Source organism: Phalacrocorax carbo, chromosome 5, assembly GCF_963921805.1.
Source record: "Phalacrocorax carbo chromosome 5, bPhaCar2.1, whole genome shotgun sequence".
Taxonomy (NCBI): Eukaryota; Metazoa; Chordata; class Aves; order Suliformes; family Phalacrocoracidae; genus Phalacrocorax; species Phalacrocorax carbo.
This window is the reverse complement of record NC_087517.1, coordinates 35669078-35689232: the sequence shown is the minus strand read 5'-3', so window position 1 is coordinate 35689232 and position 20155 is coordinate 35669078. Positions and strand designations below refer to the sequence as shown.

At 38.7% G+C, this 20155-nt stretch overlaps 1 protein-coding gene across 5 annotated transcripts in view; it reads left to right on the top strand.

Moving 5' to 3' along the window:
- The window catches only part of PMS1 (PMS1 homolog 1, mismatch repair system component), a 49230-nt gene that overhangs the window by 12032 nt on the left and 17043 nt on the right, over positions 1–20155 (top strand). For 4 of the 5 annotated variants that reach the window (XR_010373056.1, XM_064452022.1, XM_064452018.1 and 1 more), the window contains exons 6-9: positions 10688–10804; positions 14569–14691; positions 16742–16885; positions 17920–18815. Coding sequence is in view for 4 of the 5 variants with exons in the window: in XM_064452022.1 (XP_064308092.1) it covers positions 10688–10804; positions 14569–14691; positions 16742–16885; positions 17920–18815 (1280 nt within the window). In the remaining variant the exon portion in view is untranslated. The remainder of the gene's footprint in view (positions 1–10687; positions 10805–14568; positions 14692–16741; positions 16886–17919; positions 18816–20155) is intronic. The other variant, XM_064452020.1, reaches the window with a different exon arrangement.

Here is a 20155-nt window from a genome sequence, read left to right as displayed (position 1 = left end):
GATACACGAAGTATAGAAGTTACTTTACATGCTAGCAGTATAAGAATGATTTTACATGCTAGTGGTTAGTAAAGATGGTGGTGATGTTCTGCAGAGCAAAGCAGTGATCAGGCCACAGGGGCTGATCAAGTGTTAACCTAAGCCAACTAAAAAAATTCTCAAAACTATTTGGTTAGGCTATATATCTGGATAGACCCTAGTACATACAGGTAGCTTGCTATATGCTGAGTCGTGAGAGCTTGATACATAATGATGGTTTTATTTGAAAGGGCTAAAAAAGCCAAAACAATTTTCTACATTGGTGTAAGTAAGAGTAACGTATGAGGCCTTAGTTGGGATAGATAGCTCTTTGTTTAGACTTTGGGGAACAGATTCAGAGGCTGCTTGGAGGCTACTTCGACTTCACAGCATACTGAACAGTAATTTTGTGACACAACTACAGAAATTGCACACACAGCTACAGAAATGACACATTGAGCAGTTCTTCTTTACCTGACCCCAGTTTAACATAGGTAATTTTGTTGGCTGTGCTCCTGGTTTTGGCACCTCTGAGAAAAAAAGCTATGCTAAAGAATTTCCAAGTTGCCACAAAGTAGAGAGTGACATCTCGTGGCCAGATCCCTCAGCAATTCTTTTTCTGTTCTAAAGTAATTTTGTTTGTTGATCTTGCTATTTGGCCTGTTCACTGAGCAATTTTGACCAGTTACCCTATCCACCAAACATTCACACTTCAGTTCCTCAACAGGAATGATGAATGATACTGTGCTTTCTTGAAATGACAACAGATTGCCCATTCTTTTCTGGAGTTGTATAACATGCTCTGATTATGTATTTATTTCCAAAAACAAAAGTGTAAATACTGTGAAAAACAAAAGCCAGCCCTGTGGCTACAGAATTAGTATTCCAAAGCTGAGAAAGTGTAGCTTCTTTCAGTCTTACTCATTGGAACTACAGAAAGTTTGAAACGAGTGATCTCAGGGCTGTGCCCTTCTTAGATTGTGTTAAGCTTCTTGGCATATCTAGCAGTGGTTCACAGTATTGGTCTTAAATGTTGGTTAATAAAACTAATTTTGTCTTTTACTGGTAGTTTATTTTTGCCCTTCGACAAGTTGCAAATGATTTTTTTTAATGCTATTTTGATTTCATCTCCTTTGAGACTATTACATATCTTGTTTTTCCTATTTTCTGCGCTTATTTTAATACAATGGCAATAATGTGGAAGAAAGTGATCACATCTTTTTCACAATACTTAGTGTAAAACTGGTGTAGAGGGCAGCATGATAGTAGCCATTGCACGTTGTTTTTAACTACCCATCCTGTTAGCTTCAGAGGTAAATTCTTCAATACACAATTTGAGTAGGTAAAATAAATCAGTATAAATTCTATCTGCAGGCACTATTATTCATGATAATGACAGAGATGTTGCTGATTTTTTTGGGCTCTTCGTTTTGCACTGCCAGCCATATGTTAATTTAATTTATTCAGAAAAAAAAGTAAGAAACTGCTCAGACATGGTTCGACACAAGAGGTCGCTCAGTAGCTATTGCTAGGCAGGGAAAATTAAAGGCTTAAGAAATCGTATGGAAAGTGTAGCCTGGCTCTGTGCACGTGTAAGTGCTTTAGAATAGCCTGAACATGTTAAAACAACTTTACATGCAGATCCCTGTGTTTCTACTGCTGTTGTCACTCCCTGCAAAATAAAAAAACACCTATCACATCATACCTCTTAAGAAATTTGACATTCTGAAATTCCAGTGCATAATAACTTTCAGCAATCTGTGGGTATCCATTTTACCATAATATCACAGAACATGAATATTTCTTAGTTGTTTTTCCTTCAGATGCTATGCGTTATTGTCATTAAAATTATTAATTCAGATCAGAAGGTGTTTTTCCTATAGTGATATATATCTGCTAGAATAATACTCTGCTGAGTAGGGATGTCTGCGAATTTTTTTTTTGTGGTGGCTGTTGTATTTCTGTTTGAACTGTACTACGAGAAAGAATAAACTTCTTAGAATGGCTTTATTTTTCGTGTAGCTCAGATTATACATTAGTTTAAAAAAAATTGTATGTGCGATTATTCAGAGGAGTTCCTAGAATCCCACATTCTTGAGGCTGAGCCAATACTTTCTGTTGCAATGGAAGAAGATACACGTCAGGAGTAAGATCAGGTTCCAAGGCTTAAAAGAGCAAGAAGGTAGCAGAGATGAGGTATTACAGAAGACAACAAGAAAAGATGGGTTGAAAGAGTAGGAAAGGTAGTAAGTAAAAAACGTCTAAGTGAAAGTGTATTTCAAAGAAATCTTGAAAATAAATTACAAAACAAGTACATCTTAAAAAAAAAAGTCTGTCAAGTTCTGTATTTTATAACAAATGAAAGGAAAATGGAAGACAGCATAGCCATAGCTTTACTGAGGAAGAATATAATGAGGCTGAAGCTTTCATAGAAGTGTCTGAGGTTAGGCATCTGGAAATGGTTGCCTAATTGATTCTAGCTGAAACTTATTTTGACAAGTCGGGCCTCTTATTGAGCTGTTGAATATATATATGTTTTTAGAATGCACAATACTTTGCATGTTTTGTTTCTACCGTGGTGGTTTGTTTTTTTTAAAGGTGTGTGTCTTGTGCTTCTGAATGAAATTTCCAGAAATTTTTCGTGTTATTGTGCCACATTTCATATCTGTGTTAGTTTGGAAGATATTACCATTAATTGTCTGATTTTTTGAAGAACCACAATGCTTTTCCTGCCTTTGGTTTGTTTTCTAGTAAGTTAGAAAATAGATACCCTTTTGTCAGTCATCCTAGGCTTCATTTATTGTGTACTCTCTGTCAGTGGATTTCTGAGATAGGAAATATTCAATTGCTCTTTCTGCTCAGAATGTTTTGTTTGCATTAGCAATAAATAATGAATCACTTTGCAGACCAACCCTTGAAGTACTATTGCTATTTTGACAACTTGGATTAGCTAGTGCTCCTTCTTTTTATGAAGGTTTATCCTGCCAAGACATTCTTTGAATACTGATAATGTTGATCCTCTTGCCAGTATGGTTATGTTAGAAAGAGGTATTTTTCTTCTTTCATCACCGTGTTCCTTGAAAGCATATTGAATAATGAGACAGCCAAATGGAAATAATTTACATGAGTATTCAGCAAGTTTATTTAAAGTTAACATTATCTGAAGGCGTGCTAAGAACATTCTAAAGTCAGCTACTGCTTAAACTGCGTCAAACTCTTCAGCCTGAAACGCCATGTTCTAGCCACCTATGAGTTCTGGCTGTATTTTACCCAAGGTGGTGTAGGGCAAACAGTTTTCACACTCTTCACTGTTTAATGCCAGCAGCCCTCGACTCAGTCTTACAGTCCAGTGATGTTCAAGAAATGCCTTTGGGCTGAAAGGTTGATGACATGGAATACTTTAATTCTGTTCTAGTTGCCTTTATTCCAAAAATGCTGAAATGAGAGAGGACGCATAATAACTATACCTGTTACAACTATTTCAGATATAATAGGGCTGAACAAATTATGGCAACAGGTGCCAATCAGCAGGTCATACAATACACAACTGGTCCCATGTCTTGTGTGAAGCACAGGTGGGCTACAAGTAGAATCAATAAATTTTCCAGTTGCTTCTGAGGAAAAATCTACATAAGGGCATATTTTTTCCAGTATTTGTTATGCGTAATATTTTGAAGCCTTGGTCACACACAGTTCTGCCTAGAACTATGTCTTGTTTGTTTCTTGAGAGGGACATGGGTCAGAACTTCTGGATGCAAGAGGTCCATTTTAAAGCTGTTATTGTAACTGTGGATGATATTCTTTCCCAAACCCTCTTTGTGGTTGTAGTTGGTGTTGACCTAAAGGATGTCATATTCATTTTTCTTCTTTACAGTAAGTCTCTTATTTCCAAGTCTAGATAATCTCAACCTACAGTCTGTATCCAGTACTCCAGAACCAGTTTTCTTCCTGTGTCTGAGTCCTTTGTAGTAAGTGTGGGGTTTTGGAGACAGAGTAAGTGCAGGTGGTGGCTTGACCCTGGCTGGAGGCTGGGTGCCCACCAAAGCTGCTCTATCACTTCCCTCCTTAGCTGGACAGGAGACAGAAGATATAACAAAAGGCTCATGGGTCAAGATAAGGACAGGGAGAGAGCACTCACTGATCACCGTTATGGGGAAACAGACTTGACTTGGAGAAATTAGTTTAATTTATTGCCAGTCAGATCAGAGTAGGGTAATAAGAAATAAAACTAAATCTTAACACATCATCCCCCCACCCCTCCCTTCTTCCTGGGTTCAACTCCACTCCCAAATTCTCTATGTCCTCCCCCTCAGCAGTGCAGGGGAATGGGGAATGAGGCTTGCGGTCAGTTCATCACACACTGTCTCTGCTGCTCCTTCCTCCTCAGGGGGAGGACTCCTCACACTCTTCCCCTGCTCCAGTGTGGTGTCCCTCCCATGGGAGACAGTCCTCCACTTCTCCACTGTGGGGCCTTCCCACAAACTACAGTTCTTCATGAACTGCTTCAGTGTGGGTCCCTTCCACAGGGCGCAGTCCTTCAGGAACAGACTGCTCCAGCATCCAGCGTGGGTCCCCCATGGGGTCACAGGTCCTGCAGCAAACCTGCTCCAGCATGGGCTCCTTTCAACATGGGGTCACGGGTCCTGCCAGGAGCCTGCTCCAGCATGGGCTTCCCATGGGGTCACAGCCTCCTTCAGACCTGCTCTGGTGTGGGGCCTCCATGGGCTGCAGGTGGATATCTGCTCCACCATTAACCTCCATGGGTTGCAGGGGGACAGCCTGCCTCACCATGGTCTTCACCATGTGCTGCAGGTGAATCTCTGCTCCAGTGCCTGAAGCACCTCCTCACCCTCCTTCTTCACTGGCCTTGGTGTCTGCAAGGCTGTTCCTCTCACATATTCTCACTCCTCTCTCTGGCTGCAGTTGCACAGTTTGGGTGGTTTTTTGGTTGGTCCTTTTTTTCCCCTTCTTAAATATGTTATCCCAGAGGCACTACTACCATTGCTAATAGGCTTGGCCTTGGACAGCAGCAGATCCATCTTGGAGCAGTCTCGAACTGGCTTTATGGGACATAGGGGAAGCTTCTGGCAGCTTCTCACAGAAGCCACCCCTGTAGTGCTCCTCGCCTCCTCCCCCAAACCTTGCCACGCAAACCCAATACAGTGCATTAGGGTAAATTTACCATTTTTAATAATGGGATTGTAAATTAACCACTTTTAATGATGGCATTATACTTTGCATTCATGCATTGTGCTTCCAAACTCTGCTGTAGCTGCATGTTGAAAAGAAATCGGCATTGCGCAGAAACAGCAGCACGTGAGCTCTTGCTTGAGTTGGAAAGGCTACTCTGTTTAATGTAATGATAAATTAAGTCCCTCCCTAATCTGTGTGTCTTAAAATATAAGGAGGAATTATGATTAAGAATCTGCAGTGCTCTACAACCAACATGCTTTCATGCTGACCTGGAATATAGCTCAGTCTTTACTTCCATTCGTTGTTCAGTGGCTTTGCTGAGAAAGCCAAACAGAGAGTTAATTATGGTGTTTTTTGTGATGAGGACACCTGTCCACTAGGAAATGCGCCGAGACCCTCAACTCAATTTACATCAGCCAGAGAACAGCTGCCAGATGGTAACTACTTTTGGTCACTACCAACCTGGTTGAATTTGAACTGGTGACCTAGAGGTGAAATGCTTTATATCCTATTACTAATTCCTTAAGGTTTCCAGTTTCTCATCCATCACTTTTTTCAAATGACAGCACAGTATATGTCTGAAATCTCAAAACAATTACTGTTTCACATATGCAGTGTGTGTTGCAGAATCTGAGATGTGCCTTTAGCCCTAGCAAGGCTTTCACACTCTGTACACTTAAAAAGGGTTAGTAGAAAAAGGATGCTTCCAAAGCTGCGTGGGAGCTTTCCCTCTTACTTACCAATGCACTTTGTCACAGTTAGGTATGTTCTCTGTTACTTTTGTTAACCACTATTTTACTAAAGGCTTTTAAACTTCCTTTATTTAAGTGTAATTCTCTAATGATGTGCATCTTCTGAATGACAGTTTAGGATTAGAAATTGTGTGGTGTTTTGACAGTAGTTTAATTTTTTGTGAGTTGTTTGGGTTTTTTTCCCTTCTACTATGGAAGTGGAATTTAAACACCCGCAGTTGAACACGTGTGGCTAAAGATGCCAAAAAACGTACAGCACTCTCTATGCTCTGTAATTCTTCAAAGGCTCTGAAGAGATGTGTTGCCAGATGAAGGTCCTTAAATCCTTGTAATATCACTTAGCTCCTCTTCTGACTTACCTTTCAGCTCCTAAATAGAAACGTTTCTCCATGCATGATGCGCAAGAAAGCCTTTTCATTGAGAGGGTGCTCTCATATCACAAAATGGAAACCTGAGCAAAATTTGTAGGGTGAGCAGTGCTGTGGAACATTACTGTCTTGAACAAATCCCCTTGATAGCTATCATGGCTGATGCCTACAGGGTAGATAGGTATGTCATCCGTATCTGGTGAGGGGGAGAATGGTGCCTTGAGTTTCTCTATTGTATATCTCTGCTGGTAGTTGTCCCATCATCACTTATGAAGTGGATGGGACAACTGATTCCTCAGGGGCAAGTAGAAAATATATGGGAAAACAGTTGTGATTATGTAGAGAGGTACCTTATTTTTCTTTATGCTAAATTGGAAAACCGTTGTGATTTCTATTTTCAAGGGAACGTTATGCAAGAGCTCTCTTCTAGTAAGATAACTTAGCATTGGTGTTAAAACAAGACACCAATTATATGGCATGGAGCTGATAAACAATATCAACTCTTTTTCAAGGCTGGGATTTTAAAGAATGTGGTTAAGACTTTATCTTGATGCCTTCTTGATCTTAGCTGATAAGTTTTCTTCCACTGCAGAGAACATGCCAGCCCTTGCAGCTAGGTGTCTGTGCATCATAAGCAAAAGAGGTTATTGTACAAGGTGATGTCTTTTTGTTTCCCTTTGGCTGAATTCAAACTTTTGGTATTACTGCCTGGCTTTGTTCCTTTTTGTATGTTCTCTCTAACAGGTAGGCAGCAATGTTTTCAGTTTGTGGGAGCCTTATAGACTATTAGGTTTTAAGTCAGGAAAGCTGGCCCAAAGAGTTAACTATCTGAATGAGATCTCAGATGCCAGGGTAACAGGATTTTTGAAGCATGGAAAACAAAATTAGAGAGACTGTGAAATACAGCTCTCTTTTACAGAGCTAACTCGTGTTATGTTACCAATCTACAGTTCATGTACAGTGCTTGCTCTACGAGACTTCTATACCCTCAAACTTTATTACAGGGTAAATAACACAATGTTTGTCACAAAACAAATACAGAAGATAGATGTTTTCTGGGTATTAGAAGTCCACCGGGTTAAGTTACTGCCATTATGTAGTAATAATGTAAACGGGATGAATCTGTTTAACCCATAGAATTGTAGTTGCACTGAAGTAGCCTCAGTCAGCAGCAGCATCCAGTGCCCAGATCTAATTAAGGTTCTTCTTTTGTCAGTGATTGCAAATCATTGTGGCTGCTGATAGAAGTTCTAAAATATGAAGGATAGTTGGGGATGAGAGGTGGCTGCATTTTTTTCTCTGTCTTTCCTTGGTGTCTTTGAGGAGACAAATAGTGAGCAGCTCTTATTTTCCATAGTGCTGTGTACCAGGGACCCCAGCGGGAAGAAGTTGCACATTCTTTCTCTACTCGTTACAGATTTTTCAAGGAATCCTTCTGGGCTATGTGTCAGCATCCTGAAATAACAGAGGTGCCTGCTCCGTGTATGCATGTACGTTGTCATCCTCCACAAAAGTATGCATATGCATATGTCCTAGGGCTTGATGGGGGTGCAGAAATAGAGACACACACACACGTACTTATGTTCTGTATACATGCAGTAGATTTTATATACATTATGACATTTTGTAAGATCTAGACCATGTAATCCCCTTCAATGAAACAAGGAGGGAGGTGGGATATATTTGGCTAGCTCTAGCAAAACCTAAGATGGGCCATATGTAATAATATATCTTTGAGTAGGCTGTTTCTGCAGTGTCATCATACTGACTAGAGTCAGATTCTTCCTTGGCTCATCCTGGACACCCGCTTTATATGACCTAGAAAAAAATATGGGGGGGTGTGTGTGGGTGTGTATTTTTAGCTAAACTAAAGGGTATAAGCAAGGTTAAAAAAATAGGGTATTGCAGGAACCTCATGGAAACAGGCACTTTCTAAAATAAATTAAGTGGGACAGGCATTGTTTCTTTGTGGATTGTTAAAGCCTGTTGATACATCTGGAGAGTCTAGAACAATAATTTTCTTTAAATTACCAGCTATTCCTATGTTGTTGTTTCATAATGTGCAGTCAGGGCTAAAAATGGACATGCAATCTATTCTGTGTTTTTATAGTATAGAAATTCAGGAGTTGCCTGGTCTCTTTAGTATCTGGGCTTTAATTTAACATACAGTGGTAACTAGTTCCTAAAATTTTGTCTGTGGTTCTGAGTATTACTATCTGATAAATGTATGACTAGTTAAAAAATACCCTGTGAACTTATTAACAGTATCTACTTTTAGCAAGTTTGCATTTAATAAGTTCTCATTTTCCACAGCTTTCTTAAAACCACCTTACTGACATGATCTTCTGACAGTCCTGAGTATCAGCCATTCAGCAGGTCAAGCAATGTAATAACCTTGCATTAATCAGCAGCTAAGATTTATATCTGTAGCTGCGGCATCACACTAGTATAACCTAAAATAAACAGCATGATGTTTATATTAGTCATGTAACAAGTGTCTTTCTCAGTTTGGTCACATGCATTTAATTTAAAATATAACCAGTAAAGAAAAAATTGCTTGGCACTTTGTGTTTCCTTTTTGAGTAATCAATTTTAAAATAGAAGCAGTACAGGATATGTTTTATAAGAGGAGCTCTAAAGAAGAGGACAAATTCTTTCATCACTCCAAAATGTCTTTGAGGAGATTTACAGCAGGTGTAGAGGAGAGAGGCTAAGAGGCAGCATGCTTTGGGCAGCGCCAGGCTGTCCTTTGCTGCTGCCTAAGCACGGTGGGGACTCTCCCTACCAGAGCTGTGGACGCCCGGCCCGTGGCTCTGCTTGCTCATTTCTCCTTCTCCCCTTTTTTATATTCACTGCCCTCCCTGATGTAAATTGTCCTTTATGTTCGGGGGTGTTTGTGCTCGTAGCATGACTGAGCAAAGGGCTCTCAGGCTGGCGTCTAGGAGGTGAGTTGTATTCAGGCAGGACTAAAAAGTCCCACTTCACAAATGCTGCAGAGTGTACATGGAAATGGAAAATTAAAGATTTGGGGAATAGCTGTAAGCTCAACAGTCTCAAAGCTTTACAATTCCACCTGTCCTGTAAGAAGGGAATATCATTTTACAGGAGCACCGTGTTCTTCTGTGGAATTCACCCCCCAAGGCCAGCAAATATCCCACTGGACAGGTGGAATTTTAAGGCGATGTATTGCATTTCTTGAGATGGGTGCATGTGTATTCTTTGCTCGCTCACGACGCTTTCACATAACATCCTGTACCAGAATAGTATGAACTCATTTTGAATTTATTGGACACCTAGCACCTATTTAAAACATGCATTTTAAACAGCACTTAAGATTTAAAATGCAACTTGCTGCATTTTTTTTCTTTTGTGTTTGAATATTGCACATTGAAATACACTCAGTCAGCTAACAGTGACAGAAATAGATATAAAGTGGATCTGAATCTGGCAGTGTCGGTTGTCAAGAAGCAGAACACCAACTAAGCAAAATTTTTTTGTTGTTGATACACAGCAAAAAGCAGATTCAGAGTTAAATTTGTGGCTGTTTAGTATAGGGCTTCTCATTAGTGAGACACAAAATTTCACCTCGCAAAGTAACTAATACTTTCTGTCTATGTAAGTGGACTTGACAGGTAACTTCTGATGCAAGATGCAGTTCATACTTCCTTACTGTATGTATGAAATCTTTGCAATAGTTTTGCAAGATATGTAGTTAATAAAGCAGATATCCTTTTATCCTTCTAACTTTTACAAAGCTTTCATTAGAGGAACAACTGCTTTCCTTATACATACTTCCTTAAAAACTGCTTTCCTCTCTAAATAGCAGGCTTGTCATAGACCTAGAGTATCCAGATCAGAGCTATGAATGAACATCTAATAGCCTGATTCCTACCGAAAAGACCTTTCTCTTGAGTATAAGTGCGATAAGCACTGCAGTGCCTACCTTCAAATGTTGACCACCATGCTGGAGACATGTCATAAACCCTCAATTTATATGCTTGGTAAAAACACAAAGCGTACTGCTGTATATCCAAGAGGAGAAATAGTGTTTTTATTGATTTGTTTTTCACAATTATTTCAGGTGCAAAAATCCAGATTAGCCACGTAATATCCATAAATACAAGCGTTGCTTAAATTTCCAATCACTACAAGTCTAAATAAGTAATACAATATGAGGAGACATGTAAAAAAGTACCATATCGTGTGTGTTAACGCTGAAAGTTGTGAATGTAAGAGGGTCAAAGTACAGAATGTTACATATACAGTATGTGTGCAGTTGCATATGCATGTTCATAGACATGACTTGAGTTCAACAAATATAATGTCAAAAATTTGACTCTGTGCCATTTGTTTCAGGCAGTTATTTGGCAGAAGACCAGGGTGTCAGATCACAAAATGGCCTGTATGTCAGTTCTGGGAACAGCCGTTATGGGCAGTATGGTACCTTTTCAACATTGCTGTGAAGATCCTGAGGTGAGTTTAAACTTCCTTCTCCCAAATCCACTTAAACCCTGTCAGTGAAGAGAGCTACATCAATATTCAAAAAGGAGGAGACTGAAAAAGAGAATATTATCTCCAAAATGACATCTGATTAATGCATTTGATTCTGCTACTGTCCTCTGTGTAAAATTAATTAGTTTGGTGATTGAAAATCCACTCCAAGAATCATCTAGGCAGGACTCATGTGGCACTGATCAAATGGCAGTAAAAACAGTTGTGATGACAAATGCAGAATTGCTGATTGCTCAGAGCTGTCTAAGTTGGGATTCCTGGCCCACAGGCAGGTTGTGCTCTGATTAATATCTAAGCATTTATATCGTTCTCATCCTTGTGGCCTCTTAGCCTTATACTATCCCCTGAATTTCAGTGTGGGACACCTGGGCAGCAAAAGAAACACATACTTAGAAGGCAAGTTATGCAGAATTTCCACTAAACATATATTTCAAGGAAATACTAGTTAGTTTTCAAAAAATTCGTGCACTTGGCTTTCTTTGCCATTGTTGAAATTGAGGGAATTCCCCATGATATTATTGTTTGTCAAATATTTTCAAAAAAATTTTTGTTCTGCTTCTATTTTTGTTGGAGACCTTCTTATGAAGGGGAGTTTTGCTACTGCTGATGCTTCAAAGTTGCATTTTCCTGTACCTTGTAGTAATAAATCTTGACCAGTCAGATGAGATGAATCACCATCTGTAAAGTTACAGTGGCTATTAAAGACAACTTACCATGCTGCATTCAGCATGGTAAGCATGCTTCATTACTTTAGTGAAGTCTGAATATATATGTGTGTATTAAAGTTTAATAGCGTTATTCAGACTTGATCTTGTCAGAATGCTTGTAGTATCCATATGCAGGGAAATGAGGGGAAAAAAGAAAGTTGCTTCTTGTAGTTTACAAAGTTTTAGTGTTTATGTCTGAACAGAACATCCAGAGTCATTCTCACCTGAATGCAGGTTGGTTGTGCCCCACAGGGCAAGTGCAGGGGGCTCCGAAGGCTGCATATGGGGGTATTTAGAAGGGACTAGCTTGAAGGAGGCACTCAGGTTCTCACATTACCTCTCTGCTATATCATGAGGCATCCATATTCCTTGAATAGACATTGGGGAACATTCCATCTCTAAATAGTGTGTACCACGTGCATCATTTATAGGTGTATAAGTGATCCATGCATATTGCTCACGCACAAATCTACATTCAGAAACCATGGGTGTTTCTAAATTAAGCAGCCAAACACTATGAAATGACAGAATTAAGGTCGTCTGTGGAACTCTCTTTCTTTCTTTCTTGTGTGCAGGTATTGGGATAGGTATTTAATGACAAGGCATGTGCTGCTTTTTTCTTTCCCATTAGGCCCATGCCTCATTCAGTACACAGACCAGAGGGCAGCTCTTTAATTCTTTTCCTTTCCTACTTGTTCATTGTGTAGCTTCATACTCTTTTGCTGCAGAGTCTACTCTGTTGAAGACAAAACTAATCCTGCTATAAACAACTGTAGGCTGTAAGGTAGGCTGTACCTTACTAACTGTAGAGTTAAAACTTCTGTAACAAGTGATCCAAGGGTTTTAAACACTGGCCTTCTTCAAAACATCTTCATTACGAGCACTGAATGAAACAAGAACACATTTCAAGCTGACTCTAAAGCATGCAAACTCAGGAGCTACTTGTAAAATAAAAAGAAAACTAAGAAAATAAAGAATTGACACAACTTTTTACATGTACAAAACAGCATCTATGCTTTTCACATCCCCAGTCTCGTAAATGGATGGATCTATTTTGGTTCAAAACTTTCACACAGGAAATTTTCCTTGTCTCTTCTTTTTCTGTCGAGGTTAAGTTTAGCAGATACATGTGCCACTGGGAAAAAGAAAAGTACTTAAGAAAGACATTCTACCGTCTACTCAATGCAGATATATTTTAATACATAAGTTATTTTTTATTAAAGTATTAATTTTTAAAACAGTTGATCTAATTTAAGAAAAATTGCCTAATATTTTCCAGTCTCTGTAATTTTGTCTTTATACTTTGTATACTTTTGTATATGAAAATTCTAATAATTAAGACTAGTTTTAGAAATTGTTGCTAACTACTGATGAGCTTACTGATATTCTACGTGGCTTTAAATAGTAACAGCACTCAGCCATTTCTAAATCTGGCAGCTTCTTAAATGAGTTATTTAGAGACTTTCAGTTTTGCTTTAATGTTGTCTGTATATGAAAATATTGTTTGAAATGAAAGATTTGTACAAATATGTGAGAATTAGAACAGGACCTTGAAGCATAGAGGAGGAGCATTCAGGGAGGATGTACTAAAGTTGCAGAATAAAATCTAGAAATCCTGCATGTTGTTTTCTGATAATCATCCAACAGATATTTGACACCTCTTTTACTTGACCAGTGGTGTTTGGTTATGTGCGACGTTGCTGACCAGAACACTCCAGCTTTAGCACAGAATGGTTATTACAAGGTCAAGAGGGAATAAGGGAGCACATGAGCAGATAGCTGGCATGACGTAGATGAATGGGAAGGATAGGCCAAATCCCAGGGATTTTAAATTCCGTTTCAAATGCATGATAATTTGGATTTTAGTAAATACAAGTGGTTCTGCCAAAAGCAAAGCTAATGAGGTCTGATTTCTGTGTTCAGTGATCCACCCTGCTCCCAGAACATTCTCCAGACTTTCCTGTATCTCCAAAATCTCCATCCTCACAATGCCCCAGTGTTCCTTCACCTATTAGTTTGGGCAAGTGGCAGTGGGGCAATGTGTGGGGCAGTATGTGGGCTGGTTGGCATGTCAGTTCTTACATGCTGATGAATCCTGGCTTTCAAAAATCTACAATTGCCTTTTCCTCAGTAAGGTCATTATCTTGAGGCTCTCCTCTCCAAACAGCTGTCAGTTATCACAGAAATTGTAGAAACATAATATCTTTGGGATTTCTGCTGCTTCATCAGATTGAATTGAAATTGATCCAACAGTGTCAAAGTTACTTGGTGGGGGAGAGGCGGAGGTGATGGGACAGGCAGCACAAGTCATCAGCCTCATTTTGACCTAAAAAAACCCCTAAGCTAAAGAATCTCAACAGAAAAATCGTAAAACTTGGAGTTAATGTGAGGTACTTGAATCCTGTGATTTCCCCCCGCCCCCCGGCTCCTTGGCAGTGCTGTGTGCTCGCAGGTTCTGGTGCGTTCTGTGAATCGTGGGTGCTCAGCACTCTTGAGAGTCAGATGATTTGGATACAGGTGGCGTAGGTAAATTTAGGTGCCCTGAATAAGTGCCCTATGACAGGCTATTTAAGGTGCCCTGCGTGTAGGAAGGGAGGGATTGTGTGTGTTGGGCTTTCCCCGTAGGGGTAATTCACTACTGCCTTCACCAGGCTGGGCAGCAGTGCATCCCTTCACCTTGTACGGGGATTATGCAGGCAACCCTACAGTCAGCAAGCCTCAAGCTGGCTGGCGTTGTTCTCCGCAGCCCTCAGCTGCAGACAGCAGCCAAGTGCAAATGGCTGTCCAAAGGGATATTTCTCAATAAATTGATCAAGGAAAACACATACAAACCTATCCTTCTCAACCTCTTTTTTTTCCTTTAAGTCCTTGTATTTTTCTGCATCATAATTTTCAAGAAGCAATACATGCATTTGACTTGGACTCCTGGACAATTTCATTTTAATATTTCATCTCTAAAAAACCTCTTCAGGGTTCTCTCTTAAAGACATTTGCACTGTATCTGTTTTATCGTTGCAGATAAATCTTTCTGGATTTCTCCCAAAAGCTGAGTCAGACAGTTCTTTGACAAGCCTTTCAAGTTCAGAAAGGAGTTTTATTTTTATAAATAATCGTCCAGTTCATCAAAAGGAAATACTGAAGGTAACGTTCTCTAGCTTTTTATGGGAGGAATAGGAATGTGACTTCTTTGAGGACAGAGACACCTATGCAATCTACAACCTTTTTTCCCCCCAAAAAATAACTAGAGTATTATAGGTGAAGATACAAGCATTTACAACAGGAACCTCTTCCACAAGCCTGATGCTCCTGATGCCTTAGTTCTGTTCCCTTTGCTGAAGCCACTTATGACCACAGGTTATGTTTATGGCTGTTTATATAATTTCAGATACTCTATGCAAGACATGAGAATAGTTGATTCTTTCTTTGCATTAGCCTGCAGAAATACACCTGTGCAGTTTTCCACGAGTGAAACAGTTTCTTGTAAGAGAATTCTTCTGAAAATGAAGTTTTGATTTTGCCCACTTCTTGCTGTGGGCTTATCGAGCAAGTACATGTACTTTCCCTTTAAATTTGTGTATGCATTGGATAAAAATGAAAGTGATAGTGCAGTAGCATTGGCTACAGCTAGGCATTGTGTAGGCAGAATTTGATACTCTTGGGTTTCTCACGCTACTGAACCTTGCAGCACCTCACTTGGAGCAGCGTTGCTGCCCTAATCCTTGCCCTCCCTAGAAGAGAAATCACGTTCGTGCCAAAGTGTATATGTAGGTTTTAAAGTGGAGTCAATGAAGTAGTTTTCAGTTGGCAAACAAAGCTTTGTAAATGTAAACCCTAAACTTGTGTTGGTACATTAACTGCCAAATAAGGCTAATCCATCTCCATGCAGTATTTGATGTGCCTGGTTCTTCCAGAAGTTCAAAGCTCGGCTTGAATCCCATGACAGAGACAGTTTTTTAACCAGAGTACGGAGGCCCAGGTTCAAGATGGGATTCAGAGTGCTATCACACAAAGTGAAAATACATTGCCCTTCATTTATGGCTGTTCTTGTAGTAGTGCAAGGGATAGTCTTACGCTGCCTGCTTTTTCCCTCATCCCTTCTCCCTCCCCCCCCGCCCCAGTTCTTTAATTGAGGCTTTTTTTGGCCAGGTGAGGATAACAATACATCTGTAAGAATACATTTTTTACGAGTTTGGAAAACAAGCTGTAGACCATTTTTATCTCCATGCTATGCATGGCAAAGAAGTGCTGGTGGACCTCTTACTCCTACAGACAGCTGAGGATAGGCTGTGGAAATATTAAGGTTAAAATAACATGAAAATATTTCAATAAATTTAATGTTACTTAAACAACATTTAAGAATTAAAAATAATGTAAAAAATTTAATCTGCAGTGGCAGCTCTTTTTTTAGGCTTTCAATTCTTTTTGTCTCGTTAACACATTGTTTTTTCCAGTATGTATGTCTGCTGAAGGATCCCTGATAGCAGAGCGAAATGCAAGGATCTTTATTTGATCCTTCTAGTTAACGAGACCAAAATTCTGAAACAAATAATTTTTTGTAGTATTTTGGAGGAGTTTTTGGGAGGATTGTAAAGAAAATAGTGAGGGTGAGTAGAGTTTGAGAAAAAGTTGTAAATTTATAATAGGGTTAATAAAAGCAACAAATTAATGCTGTTCTGGTAAAAGAGCAGGTCTGTGGTGCAAGTGCTACTTTCTCAAGCAGACTTTAGTTTGACTGAAAGAGACAGCAGTGTAGTAGCATGCTATATAAGTAGATTTTCTCAAAAAAACCCCAAACAAATAATAGTATTTGTGTTGATTGAAGTAGTAAGTATCGGAGTTACAGTCCAATTTGAGCATATCACATCTTTTCAGAAGGTTGAAGGAGTGTCTTGGAATAGGTTTCTTTTTTTTTTTTTTTCCCTTTCTTAATTTAGCTGTATTTAGCTGTGTAGATGTGGAAACCACCAATAACTGCCCTTCTGGTGATTATTCCAGCATACGTATGTACCCATGAGGACCTTCTTAGCATTCCTTCAACTTTGAAACAAAAAACCCCACCCAACCAAAACAAAAACCCCCCAAACCAATCCCAGCAAACCAGTTACGCTTTTCTAATTTCAAATATTGTTTCTGTGTCCTTGTGTCTATTTTATTGTCTTTCCTGACATCTCTTTATTAAATCAATCTGTAGTTAATTCGACAGTACTACAGTGTGGTGACGCACAAGGACTGCACACGTTTATATCCTGTTTTCTTTTTGAATATTACTGTACCTGCCTCTGCTGTGGATGTGAATTTAACACCTGATAAAACTCAAGTTTTACTGCATTATAAGGTAACTAACATTTTAATCTGGTTTTGAGTTGTCAATCTTTTACTTATGTAAGCTTAATAAAGGCTTCTGGGACTACTGAAATGTTTGAAGGGAAACAGTGCTGCTGATTTTTTTAAAATTTTATTTTTTTTTAGTTACATGATAGCTTGCCTTTATCACAGGACTGTTTTGCTTGAAAAGTATTCAACAGGCTAAGTGGAGAATTATTGAAAATTAATTTCCCCATTGATAGCAAAGATAATTTTTACACTGTCAGATATATGTGTGTATCACTTTGTTTTCAGATGGCTTTATAGTAAGAGAAGTTAAATGCAATTATGATGTGTGTCCCTACATAAATCTCATTCATAACTTCATAATTACACCAAATAATAACTTTTTAAATGCCACATACATTAATGTGGGGCGGGGTGGGGGGGAGTTGATTTCTGGTCAAAGCAGTATTTTGCCATTATGCACATAGATTGTTGTTGACATAACTTAAGTTTCAGGATATCCAGTTCATACTGTCAAGGTTGTGTGGGTTGTTTGTTTTTTTTTTTTAATTTTGTGGGAATTTTTTTCTTTTTTTTCTTTTTCATTTCTGTCATTGGTGCAAAGCTGTCTTGAAAGCAGGCGTCATAAAAGCACCTGCGCAAACACGCTGACATGACATGGGATGTTGGTGCATCTGTCCCAGCTATAAGTTTCTAACTCCATATTAGGTGGGAATAGCTTTACCTGATAATGGTTGAAGCAGTCAGTACCCTCTTATAAAGAAAGCAGTTAATTGGTTTGTGATATCAGAGTAAACCAGTGAAGCAGAATACCTATCACAAAACATTTGAGGCTAAAGGTGTCCAGTTCAGAGTCTTTGAGCATGTGGGAACAACTGAAATGCAATCATCTGTCCAGATTTTTCTGAAAAATATTCTGAATAAGATCACTTTGCTTATTGTTCTATATTCTCAAAATCTGTCAGTTACATTTTCAGGTGTGCTTGTGTGTGTGGCTTTTCTGTTGTTTTTTGTGGGTTTTGCTTTTTTTCTCCCCAGGAATCTGTCTTTCTTGCTGTTGAAAATGTGTTGAAATCACTGTATGGGCCACTACCTGCTCCAGTCCCTGGTGAAAGTACTAAAACAGATGTTACCTCGGAAGACATGTTTGTTCATAGAACAGAACAAACAGATGTGGTTGTTAATGAAATGGGACCATCTGGAAACGATGATCTACATGCTCATACTTCATTCCTTTCATTCAGCGGTGATGTGCAAAACTGTCAAGCAGGAAAAAACACAGAGATCTGCTTAAATCATCAGTCGTTTTGTGGTGATAATGTACATAGTTGCCTAGAGAAAAAAGAAGTTTCTCAGTGTGATGCCTTTCCAGACAGTTCCTTAAACTCGTTGTGTGAGAAGGAACAGAATAGACAGAATATAACCAATACGCAAAGTAATAGTGTTCCCGTGGACCCCAAGTCTAAAAGAGCAGATGAGCATCTTCTGAGTTCTGATAATATTGACGAAATAGAAAAAAACGAGGAAGCTTTAGTCCCTAATGACTTACCTGAAATCTCTGCTGATAATTGGAGTATGGGAAGTGGGCTTAAAAACCATCTTGGAGACAACCTAGAACCTGTTAAGATTTTGATTCCTGAAGTTGGCGGAACAATTAATGAGGAAAATGAACATACTGGTGAACAAAGCAATGATCCACAAATCTCAAATCAAAGCATAAAGAAAAGAAATGCGATAAGTGATAAATTTGGTCATGTGACGGCTTATGACTTAATTAGTAGTAGAATAATAAGGAAACCAAAGTCTGCAATTGGATTTTTCACTCAAGAATGTCGTCCGAAATTGATAACTGATAATCCAAAGACCAGCATGGAGGACATCCTGCTGAAAATTGAAGAGCAGTGGAAGAATTTGAATGAAGAGGAAAAAAAAAAGTAAGGTTTCAGGCTGTCTTGCTTCTAAACTTGTAGTTACCAATGAGTCACCTGTAGTGAATTTAAAAAAAATCATAACTTCCCAGTTATTTATGAAAAAAGAGACTAGAAAATTACTTTTAGCTTTTCAGGATTGGCATCGATATTGAGTTGTCATCTTTTGCTGTGTGCATACGTGCACTGCGGATTTGAGTTACCCATTTTGCCACTGTGCAATGCAGCAGTTAGCTAGGGACAGTTTTGCTGAATTGTTATTTAGAGGTAACAGGCAAGAAAATGTACCGTTTGAATCCTACAAACTTCTGTTTTTTAAGGGCTGCCTGTGTATTGTCACTCCTGATGCACTGTCAATGAAAACCAGCATGGTGATAGACGAGGCACCATATAGTTCCTCCAGAGCTTTTTCCAACCAACAGTTCTTTTTTTATTACTACAAAGTGAGAATTCTTTTTCAGGATCTTTAGTATTTGAACATTTAGTAAACTCCTTTCCTATGAAGTTAGTACATATCCCAACCCAGGCTACCTCAGAATTGTATTTATAAAACCCAATCAAATGATACTAGGAATTTCTTTTTCCCCTAAACAGCTATTCCAATGCTTGTTCATAGAGTATAGTACAGTTTGAATTTTAATCTGTTTCAGTCAAAACCAAATCTTTTTTTAGATTACAATCTGAATAGCTAAATTCCACATTTTTCTACAATGAATTGTCACTGAGTTTTTGAAATCCGTCTGCAAGTAAGGGAAATATTTTAGCCTAATTTGGGGCAGGGTTGGATTAGTTAAAATATTAAGTATATGTTGTCCTTTATGTGGAACTTACGTTATCATAAAAGATTAATTCAAATAACAGATTTTGAGGCATTCTAAAACAGTTAAAAAAAACCCACCACACCAAACATTCCACATTTTGTTTGTAATTTTATAAAATGTAAAACACTGTAGGGCATCGCACAGATGCGGAAAATAGAAGTAGTTCTTCACTAGTTTTACATGTAATGATTTGAATGCATATTGTGATTTTTAGCAGAAATGTTGGGAAATGAAATTTTGGCTTTGAAGAACAAACTCATTTTAAGTGTTGTGAAGATGTGTTTTCTTCATGTTATGGAAGCAAGGAGAGGGAATTCAGACAGACCACTGAAAAGGAAATTATACTAGCCAAAACAGTGTAATTTTAACACTAATGAGAGATTTAATTAGGAGAATGGTAAGAAAGAGAATCTACACCTACTGAATTACTGTTAATCTGTTTTTTCCTTGACTTCTTGACTTTTTTAATTTTTTTGAAAACATCTGCATTGTTCTGAATACCAGCTATGTCAGAGTCAAGTAAAA